The sequence below is a fragment of the Natrix helvetica genome (genome assembly GCF_964273705.1).
Source record: "Natrix helvetica genome assembly, chromosome: 4".
NCBI lineage: Eukaryota > Metazoa > Chordata > Lepidosauria > Squamata > Natricidae > Natrix > Natrix helvetica.
This window is the reverse complement of record NC_138550.1, coordinates 27,244,696-27,258,733: the sequence shown is the minus strand read 5'-3', so window position 1 is coordinate 27,258,733 and position 14,038 is coordinate 27,244,696. Positions and strand designations below refer to the sequence as shown.

Below are 14,038 nucleotides of genomic sequence, written 5' to 3'. Positions count from 1 at the left end.
ATCTATTGATAATATCCTTATGTAGTAAAACAATTTGATATAAGAAGCATTATTATTAGGACTACAATTTCTGAACCTTCGAAATACCACTAGAGAGTAGCAATCAAATACTGAAAACTTTACAATTTTAAAACTCTGATGTTTGGGGCACTTTGCAGTCCAGGCTCAAATATTATGTTGCCTCTTGAAAGAGTATACAGTTAGGTGAGCTAGCTATAAAAACAATAAGGAAAATATGTTAATCTAATATACAAATGAAAAACTTTGAAAAGGGGAGGGGCATGAAGCTGCTATTAAACCCAAGATTTGAAGAAAAAGTCTGCAAAAAGTCCTATTTAGCTAATGTATTTAGTAGATAAATATACTTTTATGTGGTTTGAAATGTCTCTGAATATTAGTAGCTCAGGTTGGCAGTTATGTTGTTGGTTTGAGCTCTGAGCTTGGAGATTTGGTTGCAAAGATTTTACCCTATTCGAGGAGATATCTTCAGTGAGTTTTGGATTGTGCTTGTCTGAGGCAGCACTGGCCTTTAAGTACTGTCTGTGTGATGTGCTGGTGTTGTTGTTATGTCTTCTGATGATGTCATGGTCTGGCTTCAGATTGATTTAGTTGACTGACCACATCATACGCAGCCAAACAAATCAATCCGAAACCAGACCATGACATCATCAGAAGACATCTGAACAACAACACCAGCATTAATTTACATCGCAGAAACAGTACTTCAAACCAAGGACTATGACTCAGCAACTACAGCCAGCCAGTCACATAACCTGAAATCAGACCAGGACTCAGAAAGATATTTAAAGGCCATTACCCCCCCAGACAAGCACAATCCAAACCACATTGAAGATTAAAGTGTGTGTGTGTATTATACAGAGATTTGGGTTAATGTCAGAATTCCAAGTAACACCCCCAACAAAAGAAAACTCCAAGGCTTGAGATTCCTCAAAGTTTCATTTTATTAGAGATGTCATATTGACCCATCTGGGAAAACCCAAATCTGAAATCTTCCAGGTTTTCCTACCCAGTTGAAAGTTCAAGACCCTGCCTCAACACCACAAAACCATCACATGGTACAATCATTCATTGACACGAAAAAGATTCCTCCCATCCACATCCGTCCAGGTGCAGGAACAAAGCGACCTTGACTTTCTGAGAAAGAATGTTATTATGGCTACACATCGCCCATACTCTGTATAATCCCCCCTCTCATTTCCCCACAGTAGAAAGTGGCAAGCCTGAAATCCAAAAGGGTAAAAGATGCCTTCCAGGTCTGACAGATGTCTTCTCGAATGGGCATAAAACATTTGCAACCAAATTGCCAAGCACGGAACAACAACATATATATAGTTTACTTCACCCTTTGTAATACATAACACATATACAGACACACATATACTATATGTATACATATATAGAGTGCAAATAAATGTATAAAACCATTTACATATGAGTCATTGTTTGAACATTAGATACAGAGAAATAGATAATGGTAAATCCCTGATATTTATATTAAAATACATGTACACATTGGTAGCCAATTAAATATATAATAGATAAGTACAGACAGAGTATTAATTCCTAATCAACCTAACATAAATGCAAACTAAATAATAACTTGCTTGGCCTGGTGTTGGCTTCCTGACCACCAGCTTCTTTAGTGCATATCCAGGTTTTATGCTAAAATTTGTTGCATTGTTCAAGGACTGGGAAGATACCATAATGATATTAGAAGGCTATATACAAATAAGGTGAGGAGACAAAATCTCTTTTTTTACTTTGAATTTGTTAATGGCTCTTGGCACATCTCTGGCTTATGAAGAAGGCATGGGAAACATTAACATTTTCCTCCAGACCTTTTGAATAAGCATCTTTTCTGCTATGGCGAGTCATTCATGTAGCAAACTTTACAGGTAAGAAAGCAAATGAACATGTACTGGTGACTCAAATCCTAAATGGTGGATTACTCAGAGAAACAGAGCAATGCATTTTCAATGATAGAGCATTTTAACAGAGATGCTCTGAATTGTTAAAAAAATGGTGAGGCTAACAAGGAAAGAACATGTTGCATGTTTTTACATAATAAGCAGTAAATTGAAAATGGTTTCTGAAGGTATTCAGGAATAGACTGTTACAGAAGCATTGTTTTTTTTAAAAAAATCATTTCAGATGATCAAGCTGTCCCTCTAGATGCTTTTTGTTATAATCTAGCTTTCTTGAAACCATATTTAATTATCTTTATCCAACCCAATTCTATATTTTCAGAGCTCTCAGCACAGTGGTTCCTCTACCTCACTAGCCTCTACCAAAGTCTGCAGCTCGATGGACGAAACCGATGGGCCTGGTGAAGGTAATATAAGCAGATAAAACGCATCTGTTTGAAAAGTGATAATACAAAGGTCACTATGATTTAAGGCCTCTAAAAGTTAAAGAAAGATTGTTGATTTTAGGGCAGAATTGATATTTTGTATTAAACTGTCTTTGGCATCTATGTGTTATTGAATAATCAGGTACTTCCATAGCCGTTTCCCATTTTTTCCAATAGTCAAAATATTCTACTGTATATCATATACCCGTGATGGTGAACAAGTGGCACATGGAGCCCTCTCTGTAGGGCACGCGAGCCATCGCCCAGTTCAGCTCCACCGCACATGCGTGCGCGCCTCTCACCGCCCAGCTGATTTTTGGGTCTCTGCTGTGCATGTGGGAGACAAGTGTGCATGTATGGTGGAGGGCAAGGGCTCATACACACATGCACGGGGGTTCGTGGGGGTCACATGCATGCATGGGAGGGCGGGGGGAGTACAGGGGATCATGCACACATGTGCAGGGTGTGGGGTGTATTGTGGGTGTGGGCACATGAGGGCACGCTGAAACGTGTGCACAAACAATTTCGGCACACGAGAACATCACTGTCATATACTAAGTATGAGAGTACATGTCCTTGACAAAGCAAAGTTTGGTTAACTTTCTAGTTCAGATTGTTTATAGAAGTTTTAATTACTATGGTTTGAAAGTTAATTAGTTATTGCCTAAACCTTTTGTATACAGGCCACAAATATGAGGGATTATATAATAATTTCATGTGAACTGAACTGAACTATTGTGAATGTTAGTTTGCATCCTAGTTTGGATCTTTCATTAACTGCACACATTAACAGTCCTCATTCATAGCCTTGGTTCTTGTTCATCCACAAATCAATAGCCCAGAAAGGGAGAAAAATTTTCTAGGGAGGGAAAAATTGACTCCTTTGAAAAGGTAGAAGCAGAACTAGAAATGGGAACTAAGGCAGAAACTATGGGTTGAAACTGGGAAAATTGGGTTCCTGTATTTTGCAGTGATTCAGATTAAGGCTGGAATTTCTAGCAAAAAGGGATTTCCAATTACATGAAAGGAGGTTCAGTTTTTTAAAAATATGTCTGTTTCTTTAGAAATAATTAAATATATTCTCTCCAGGACTTGCATTTAACCTTTCCTTTTTGTGTGTGTGCTGCTAAGTCATTTTTATTTGCTAGTGAATTCTATATAATTTTAGGCTTCTTCCAGTGTTTAAGGTGAGCATGAGTATGTTATTGCTATTTATAATTTTCTTATGATGTATAAGTTGAACTCCATGAAACATCTATTTTGAGATGCTGCCAGAGAAATTCTAATTTGTAGCAGACAAGTCTATACAGAAATCTAAGTAGTTCTTTTTCTTCTTTTTTTTTTGCTGAGTTTATCAAACTTGTAGAGCATGACATTAATCTTTCAATCCTACTAAGTAACTTTCCTGTACAACTTTTGTCTAGTATAATTAAGGCTAAATTATTCTTTAATTTGTTTCTCATTCTTCTCCATTTCCCTAGATATAGGAATGTCTCCTGTAACATCCCTTGTACCTCCCTTAACTACATTCACAAAGTTTGTTAGGCATCTCACCTGAAGCTTGCATAAATAGTCATTTGAAATTCATCACGTTGATTTGTCAAAAAAAAATGGGTGGGTTATTTCACTAAATTTTTCAGAATAAGAAGAAATTATCCACCAATTTCTCAAAGACAGGGTTCTTTCTTGGCTATCCAATGAGAAGATTTGCCTTGTTGTGTCTTCTTTTGAAAGTGAATTGACATATGAGAACTCATAAATTGACTGGTTGGTTTTATGCCATTAAGCTACTGTTGTCTCAATGACCACACAGATAGACCTTCTTCAAAATCATTGGTCTCCAAACTGGCCTTTCAGATCTTCCAATTATACACCGATAGCCTTTGTAATCAAAGCCATCCAGCTTGCTGCTGCAAACTGTAAACTGTTGGAAGAACAATGTACTATGAAACTGATTGTAAGATGATCAGGATCTACTGAAATAGGTGGCTATAACAAATTTAAATAATCAAACAGGACATATATGCAAATATCTTAGCCATCTTGCATTTTTTAAAAAGTATAGGGAATCACATTTTCCTTGTGGGTGAGTTTAATGTCAAGTATCATTAGTCTTTTGATGAATATTTCAATCCCAGGCTAACCAGCCTATTCTGACTCCCTGTGTCTGGAATCTGTAGGAGTCAGTGGAAAAAGCTAAGCTCTGCCCTGACAAAACCAAGTGGCTATGGGTTTTTGGACCACCCATATCTTGATGTGCTCCATCCTTAGTCCTGAATGGGGTTGCACTTGGTCTCATAGTTTCTACTGAATAAACAAGTGACAACTTTCTGGGAAAGACTTTGTACAGATTCATCTAACAAATCAGTTGCACGCATATGTGCAGCCCTAAGAAACTTTGATCACCTTGTGTTTGGATCATTGCAATGGACTGTATATGAAACTACACTTGAAGACCACTCAGAAAGTGCAGATGGTCCAGAACACAGCAACATACTGTAGGCAACTTTGGGTATGCCTTGTTATGTTCATGCAACACCTTTACTGTGGAAGCTGCATTCAGTACATTTCAATGTGCTGATTGTCTCTTATAAAGTTCTTCATGGCACAGAGCTTGGTTATTTGAGGAACCACCTGTGTTTCACAGTTGCTGTCTATCTTATATGATTCAGCAGCATGCTCTGGATGCCATTGATAAGCAATACATTCCATGGGACCCAAGAAACAGGTCTTCTCTGGTGTAGCATTTGGCCTCTGGACTGCTATTCTTCCAAAAGTTTGCACAGTCCCCAGTCTAACCTTATTTAAATGTGCCCCCAGGATTTGGTTCTTTTCCCAATGTTAAGTTATAATGGGCATTGGACTCCTTTTTGGGTTGACTGATTTGTGAAATGGTAGTTGTTTCTTTCTAGATACATTTTTATTGCATGGATTGTTTTATTTTAAATTTTGCACATTGAATGCTGCACAAAATCACAGTAAAGTTAATAAATAAAATAGCTCTATGGTTACTGAAAACAAATAGCACAATTTCTAGGCGAGGTGGGAAATAGTGTGTAAGTGTAAGCCTTATTATAGGTGTGCTAAACAGATAAACGTAGAGAAACCCCAAATGCAGCCTTGTCTAGCTAACAACTGTGCTGTGGCCCCATCTTTTTTGCAGCCCTCAGATTCTCCCCAGAAGCTGAGTTGTGGCCCTTATAGCTCAATTTATTAAAGAAAAAGTCTCTTTAATCAAATTGAGAAAGCTTAACAAAAACAAAACAAGAATTTATCTGGCTAGGACAGTTCAATTATTCCACTAAGTGTAGAGCAGAATTTTAAAGGATTAAAAGAAAATAGAGAGTTATTATGATTAGAAAAAGCTAAACATGGTTCATTTAAGAGAAGGTCAATGGCTTGAGCTTTTAAAAAATATTTGAAGAAGAAGAATTCTTTAATGGCTGCTAAAGTACAATAAATATAACCTCTTTCCCCCCTCTTTTGATTTAATTGTGAAGGTTTTTTAAGCATCTGGTGTCCAGGTTGAATTTCTAAGTGACATTATTCAGAACACTTGTTTAAAAACCAAATATTTTATACAAAAGGAGGAAAATAGGAGTTATCACATGAGCAAGTTTGTGTTGCTGTCAGCCTACAGGATGTAATAAAATAAGTGCTTGAGTGTTAGACTTCCTTTGTAGATACTTAATTATGGTGTGTTGAAGTAATCCTGCATTGAGATGAAAGTTATGTCTGTGGATTGATCATCAATGTGTATGAGATACAAGCAATGGGTCCAGAATCTAAGCTTGATATTTAATATTGTGAAACTTTTTGACAGTATCAGCAACATGGTTCTTCTGTTTTGCAAAATACCATTCCTAGATGGTTTCAATTGTCTTAAGCTGTATAGGTATAGGTAAAATATGTATTATATGTCACATATGTGTTGCTTCTCCCACAAATAAAGCTTATTAACAATTCTTTTCAGAAGTGTTGGATGAAGGCTTCCAGGTTCCAGCCTCAATAGCAGAGAGGTATAAAGTTGGTCGGACTATAGGAGATGGAAATTTTGCCATTGTAAAAGAGTGTATAGAAAGGTGAGCAAGCTTTTTCCCTTACTACTGTTAAAGCATTTCCTAACATTAGACCAGGGGTGTCAAACTCGATTTCATTGAGGGCCACATCAAGGTTGTGTTTGACCTTGGGGGCCTGGTGGGCGTGGCCAGGGTGGGTATGTCCAGCTTGATACCACTCGTGTCAGGGGCGCCTGTGGTGGCCTGAGCACTCTGCCAACACAAACCGAGCTCAGGAGGCTGTGACGGCCTCCTGCAACCCTCTGCCAGTGAAAACGGAGCTTGGGAGGGCCACGTACACCCTCCCCAGCTCCGTTTTCCCTGGCAGAAGGTTGCAGGAAGCTGTTGCAGCCATCTGAAGTCTGTTTTTGCTGGTAGAGGCACTGCAGGTCAGTCCTTTGCTCTTTCCAGGGAAACCCTTAGGGCCAGATCTAAGCACCTCGCAGGCCGGGGATTTGGCCTGTGTGCCTTGACCGTACTCCACAAGGGGGGCTTCCTTTGGTAAGGGAGAAAATCTAACATTAGAAATTACATTTGGTCCAGACATTCCCTCCCTATAAATAAATATCCAGGCAACGCTGGGATATCAACTAGTAATATATAAAATATGGCATGCTGAGGGTCAACTCAACATGAAATAGCTGTTTTTCCATCAACTGTTTGGTAAAAAGGGGATTTCGGGGAGAAATCCCATTTCTTCCCTTTAGGAGCATTTTGGTCATGTTAGAAAAATGTCCTGTGTAGCAACTGTTGGCATGCACAGGGCCCTCTGTAAGCAGGAATATATTTGTAGAAACCAGTGACTGCAGTGAGGTTTATGACTGGTGAGGCTGGTGACGTCATCAAACCGCGTGGTTGCTCCGATCGCACAGGCGCAGCCCAAACGGAGAAGTTTCTCTTCTCAGAAATGTCAGAAAGGGACAGACAGGCTGCCGCAGCTCCACTGAAAAGACATTTCTGAGAAGAGAAACTTCTCCTTTCTCCTCTTCCCCCCCCCTTCTAGCACTGATGATGTTACCTAGGCATTTTTTGCATCGGGCGAGCCCGGGATCCTTGCAAGGGGAATGGGACCACGTGTGCAGGCGGCTCCTCAGCAGCGCACAGCCTCAGATTAGCACAGCCGCGATCCCCTTCCCCTGCACACGTGGTCCCATTCCCCTTGCAAGGGTCCTGGGCTCGCCCGATGCAAAAAGTGCCTAGGTAACATCATCAGTGCTAGAAGGGAATGGGCAGGGAGAAGGAGGAGAAAGGAAAGGAAAGTTTCTCTTCTCAGAAATGTCAGAAAGGGACAGACAGGCTGCCGCAGCTCCACTGAGAAGACATTTCTGAGAAGAGAAACTTCTCCTTTCTCCTCCTTCCCCCCCCCCTTCTAGCACTGATGATGTTACCTAGGCATTTTTTGCATCGGGCGAGCCCGGGATCCTTGCAAGGGGAATGGGACCACGTGTGCAGGCGGCTCCTCAGTGCACAGCCTCAGATTAGCACAGCCGTGATCCCCTTCCCCTGCACACGTGGTCCCATTCCCCTCCTTCCTAAGCCAACATGAAGGGGACCGCGGCTGCGCTGATCTGAGGCTGGCTTTGAGGAACCACCTGCACACGTGGTCCCATTCCCCTTGCAAGGACCCTGGGCTTGCCCGATGCAAAAAATGGCGAGATCGGCACACTTGGGGCTGCTGCTGAGATGTCCAGGGAGGCTAAACCAAGCCGCGCGCCTCTCCCAGCCACTTTCACGGCTTCCCGGAGTATTTTTTTTTTATTTTCATGATGAGAGCGGTGAGGCTCTGCCTCCCCTGACTGCACGTCACTGGTAGAAATTAGCTGCTATATGACAAAGATTCCTGGCCTGATGGGATAAGCTGTGTTTATCACAAGCAACCAAGACAATCACAGGCAAATGAAACTTGTGTTCTTTTCCAGAATTATCTAAACAGTATAGATTAGTGTATAATTAAATAAAGAAGTTATACTGTTCCAGTTCAGGGATTGGGTAGAATTGATTTATTGCATTTCATTCTTCCTTTCCTTGAGGAAGTTCAAGGCAGCTTTCATATTCTTCCTTTCTACTGACGCCTGTCAATCTGTGGGGAAGGATCTGTCCCACAGAATAACCTGAGTCAGGGATGAAGTTGTGTCCCCAGAGATTTAAGACCATTACTCTAAGCTTCATGTCGCAGTTTAAGAAATGGTTTAACAAAGCAAAAAAGAAAAAGAAAATATGTCGTTCTTGAGCACTCAATGAAATTGTGTAAACTCAGGCTATCCTACCAAAGTTTTGTCATATATTTGAGCACATCTGAAGTGTAATATTTTAAGGTGAGGGAAAGTAAAGAGAAAGGAGGTTGAGTGGAGAATTTATTATCACTTAATGAGGCAAAGAATAAAATAGCATCTGCATATGTTTTGATATCACTAGAACTGATAATATTATGAAATTTGAATTTTTAAAAAAATAAACGTTGAACATGCAAGCCTAGGATGAAAGATAGGGCCGGGGGGAGAAGGAGGAGGAGGATTCCAAATGGTAATCTATATAAAAATAGCTTTTTGATGATGAAGTGTCTTATTTCTGAGTAACTATACTATGCTAAGACGCCCTCTAGTGGGGAAATGATGCCTTGCTCAGGGAATTATGCTGCCTTTTTTTTTTTTTAAAGCAATGGTGCAATATGATAAAACGTGTGTGGACTTCTTATTCTTCCTAAGCCTTTGCTTTAAGTAGTGAATTTAAACTTCATTTTATTCTTTAATATTTTCATTTCTATTCGCCATTATATTATTTAAATCAATATCCTATATCTCTTCATATTTCACAGCAGCTTGCCACAGTAACGAAATAGAAACTTTCTAAAAACGCTCCTTATTTTCTTCTGTAGATTTTCTAGTCATTTCTATTAAGGTATACATTTAAGCTGCTCTGCAAAATAATCTGAGGTTGTGTGTTAAATTGTACAATGTTGTCACTATTGAGTAAATGTATTTAATATGTTTCTTCTTTCTTCTGGATTTTGTTAGGTCAACTGGTAGAGAATATGCCCTGAAAATCATTAAGAAAAGTAAATGCAGAGGAAAGGTATGTATTGAGATCCTCAGTGGAGTATCATATGTTTCAGAGGAATCTTATGTTCGGTTTTTGAATTAGATCAAATCTGCAGCCATTCCAATTTAGTGGTTAATTTTTTAAAAAACAAAAAGTTGTCCAACATTTGCTGAACAACAGATGGAGCAAGGATCTGGCAGGGCAGCATGACATATTCACAAGGTTCTTTATAGAAGAAATAGCTTACATTGACTCAGAATTACGCATCAATTGGAATCTAATTTGATGACGTGAATAATCTCTTGTGATGTTATCTTCGAGTTATTTGGCCATGTGGAAACTGATGAAATGGATGGGAGTCCCTGTAATATGAGCTTGGCTACATGCGAACTTCTTTGAACACTTCATCAGCCGATATAGTTAGATTATTATAATATGGTCTGCATAGGGCTGCCTTTGAAAATGACCCAGAATGTATAACTATAATATTCAGCAGCCAAGATATTAGCAGGTATGAATTATTCTTGTAATATAATATCCAAACTCTGGTTACCTCACAGACTTTTTTTTAAATAAATATCCAACTGCATTTACATTAAATTCAAATTAAATTAGTGTTTGTTTTAATGTATAAAGCCTTATAGATCACGTCTTCAAGATGTATCCGGAATTCTTTCTTTCAAATGTAATCTCCCTGGCCTGTGTGTGTATAAATGAGGATAAGCTTTTGATACCTGATTTGGTAACAAATCAGGGAAATTTGGAGCTGAAAAATTTGATAGTGCCTTTCCTATTTGGTACACACATCTCATGGTAGCTACAGGAGGCCCCCTACCCTGCTGATATTTCTGAAAATAGTGAAGACTGGGCATTTTATTTAATTGTGCACTTTGGTGTATATTTTAATGGTTTCCGTTATTTATCCATTTATTTAAATAATAGATATAGCTTCTTGTATGTGGGAAAGATTTTGGGAGGCTGGGTGAAGAGAAATTGCCAAGGGAACAATCAGGTAAGAGACAGCATAGCCTGAAGTTGGATAGTGGGTAGGGCAAGAGGCTCAGAATACACCCCCCCCCCCTAGTTTTTTGGGCTGTGAAGGAGAAGGGAAGAGGATTGTACTTTCAGGTTTGTAAGATTATATTATTGTAGCTTTACAATAAAACAGAATTCGCTTACCTGGCCAAGCCTGGTCTACCTAATAAGACTGACACTTCCCATCTCACAACAGTGACTTTGGTTGGCGTAGAAATATTAAAATCCAACAATAGAAGCAATGATCCATGTTGCCCAAGGTATATGGGACCTTCCAGTGATGAAGCTGCATTGCCTACCCTCCTAACCCAAATGCATGGAAGAAACAGCCAAGTCTTCATAGTTTTATATAAAGACAATTTGGCTTATGATGGATGGGCTGCCATATTATACTTATTGTTGACTCTTAATTTGATGTGATAGGTGTGTTATTCTTTTTTCTTCTAAACCACTCACAGATGTTTTAACTGGACAGGATATAAGTATTAATGAAAATCTGGATTCATGGTCTCTAAAATATTCTGGAGTGCTCACATAACTCTGATTTTTTAAAAAGGCTACCATATTGTAAAATAAGTAATGGAGAAGCAATGTAGATCTGATAGATATTAGATAGCTAGATAGCTAGATAGCTAGATAGCTAGATAGCTAGATAGCTAGATAGCTAGATAGATAGATAGATAGATAGATAGATAGATGATAGATAGATAATGCAGATGCATGAGATGTGAGAAGCTGCCACAGAAAAGGCCCTTTTACATATTGCCATTATGTAAGAATCTGGAGGGACCCTGAGATAGATCTTGATTCTCAAGCAAAATTATATGCAAATTATTTTGGTTATTTGACCAGTTTGGTCCCACACCACTTAGATTTTTCATTAGGGGTTAAAAGCAAATTACTACAAAACTATGTGAATTGAGAAACCTGACGTGAAAACAACAAGATGTTCAGTTTAGGAAGGATGAGAGGTCAAGGCATAATATGTTGGCTTGGAGAAGTCTGGGAAAGAAAAATATTAATAGCTAAAATGTCTAAAGAAATGCAGCTGTTATCTTCTTTTCCTTTCTTTTTTGCTTGGGAAAACATGATTTGTTATATATAATTTTTGAGTTAAAAGGTTGGAAGTGTAATTCTTTACAGGCATACTAAAAGACAAATATTCAGAATATATTAAATATAGGCAAGCTTAAATCTAAATGAAATACTTGCAAGTTTAAATCTTCTACCTCTGTTTTATTTTTGATATTTGTTTTCTCAGCCGCAGCATAGTCGTTGACTCATGCAATGACTGAGGGTTTTAAAACTCTTAATGAATACTGAGTTTCATGTCCATTATGTGCCTGGATGCCCCATTAAAGGAGATCAGTTTAGTGTAGTGATGAAGTCAATGAATTAGAACAGCGGCCTTCAAACTTGGTAACTTTAAGACTCATGGACCTTAACTCCTACAATTCTCCAGCCAGCTATGGGTTCTAGTCCTGCCCTAGGCAGAGAGGCTAGTGAGGGGATTTGGGTTCAATCAGTATCTCTTTCAGCCTCAGAAACAAGGTACTGGCAAGCCACCATTGCCAAGAAAACCATAAGTTGAATATATTGATTTTATTTAGCATATAGCAGGGGTGTCCAAACTTGGGAACTTTAAGACTTGTGGACTTCAACTCCCAGAATTCCCCAGCCAGCCATGCTGGCTGGGGAATTCTGGGAGTTGAAGTCCACAAGTCTTAAAGTTCCCAAGTTTGGACACCCCTGGCATATAGCATTTACAGTCATGACCTCTGACTTGATAAATTATAAGAACAACTTATTCCATTAAATAAGGCAAAGGTTCTGGAGCAACTATATGGTTTTGTTCCATTCTTTTTTCATATATATATATTTTCCTGTCCTTTAATGCAGGAACATATGATTCAGAATGAAGTTTCTATTTTAAGACGGGTCAAACATCCCAACATTGTTCTCCTGATTGAGGAAATGGATATGCCCACTGAGTTATACCTTGTCATGGAGCTTGTAAAAGTAAGTACAGGTGAACATTTATCTGCTGCTGCTTAGTTTGTTAGCCTTTTATCAGAATTCTAATCTTCAGTGTAGACAAATATGTGTTTGAACATGGAACAAAGAAGATCTACTATTCCTCAATAGAAAGTTTATTAAAGATGGGAAATGGATGAAGTAACTTGTAAATATTCATCCAATTGTAGGGATACTATGTCAATTATTGTAAGATGTGAATGTTTGTTGAAAGAGGCTAAAATGTATACTGTATGTGTAAGAGCATTTTTCTCCCCATGTTATATGAAAATGGAAGCTGGGTGTAATAGGAGAAAGTACAAAAGTACTTGGATGGGAAAGTGGATTTTAAAAAAGTGTATGTGGTAAAATAAGAATAGATGTGACCAAGAGTGAATAGATGGTAAATTATATTGATTTCAAAATAAGTGAACAGCAATAACACCACTATTAGTAAATACATTGGTTGCCCGTGTGTTACCAGGTGCAATTTAAGGTCCTGGTTATGATCTTTAAAGCTCTTCATGATTTGGGGCCAGGTTATCCAAAGGATTATCCCGTCCTAGTTGTCTACCTGTCTAGTTGTCTACAATTTAGTTAGGCAAGTTGGGCATACTGTGGGTTCCATCAGCCAAAGAATGTTGGTGGGAACCAGGAAATGTGTCCCTGCCCTCTGGAATATTCTCCCTTCAGATATCAGGATGACCCCAACTCTGTCGATCCTTCATCAAACCGTAAAAACTTGGTTATGTGCCTGGACCTGGAGCCACAAGTGTGTTAAAGACCCTGTTTCCTGATTGCATTAATATCCACAGTGACAGCTTTATTTGGTGCCATATACCATCTTTCCCTGAAAATAAGACCGGATCTTATTTTTTTTTGTCTCCAAAATAAGCACCAGTGTCTTACCCACTTACCTTAGGACCACTGCAGCTATGCCTCCGATGTCCTGACACCTGTCATGCCACTGCCCAACTTCTTCGTTGGCCACTTGTGGCAGGAAGCCGTGAGCATCATCGTCCTGGTGATGCACGACTCAGGGCAGAACGCCACAAGGCTTGTCACGCCTATGCCACTGACATGACTTCTGCAGCCACTTGGGGCCACTTGAGGCTGGACACCACATGGTGCATTGCGCCAGTGTCATTGCTTGCATCAGAATACCTCCAGCCTCGTTGCGCCAATGCTGCCGCTCGCAGCAGAATGGTATGAGGTTCATCACACTGGGTACTCACACACATGGCAGGAGGTTGCATGGTGTGGTGTGTTGTTATCTGCATGAGTGGCGGCACCGGCATGATGAGGCTGGCGATGTTCTACTGTGAACAGTAGCACTGGTATGATGAGCCATGTGGTATCCTGCCATGAGCAGCTGCACCGGCACAATGCGCCACGTGGCATCCAGCTACAAGTGGCCACAAGCAACTGCAGTAGAAGTTGGGCAACTCCACCCCTCCACCCCTATCCTAGCTTGATTTTTATGCCTGAACCTTGCACCACCTCATACAACTAGATGGTGGGC

The 14,038-nt window shown here is 39.5% G+C and overlaps 1 protein-coding gene across 2 annotated transcripts in view; it reads left to right on the top strand.

Moving 5' to 3' along the window:
• Positions 1 to 14,038, top strand: part of DCLK1 (doublecortin like kinase 1) — a 179,329-nt gene that overhangs the window by 127,217 nt on the left and 38,074 nt on the right. For both annotated transcript variants that reach the window (XM_081951247.1, XM_081951246.1), the window contains exons 7-10: positions 2,269 to 2,353; positions 6,345 to 6,453; positions 9,444 to 9,501; positions 12,403 to 12,522. In XM_081951247.1, coding sequence (XP_081807373.1) covers positions 2,269 to 2,353; positions 6,345 to 6,453; positions 9,444 to 9,501; positions 12,403 to 12,522 — 372 coding nt within the window. The remainder of the gene's footprint in view (positions 1 to 2,268; positions 2,354 to 6,344; positions 6,454 to 9,443; positions 9,502 to 12,402; positions 12,523 to 14,038) is intronic.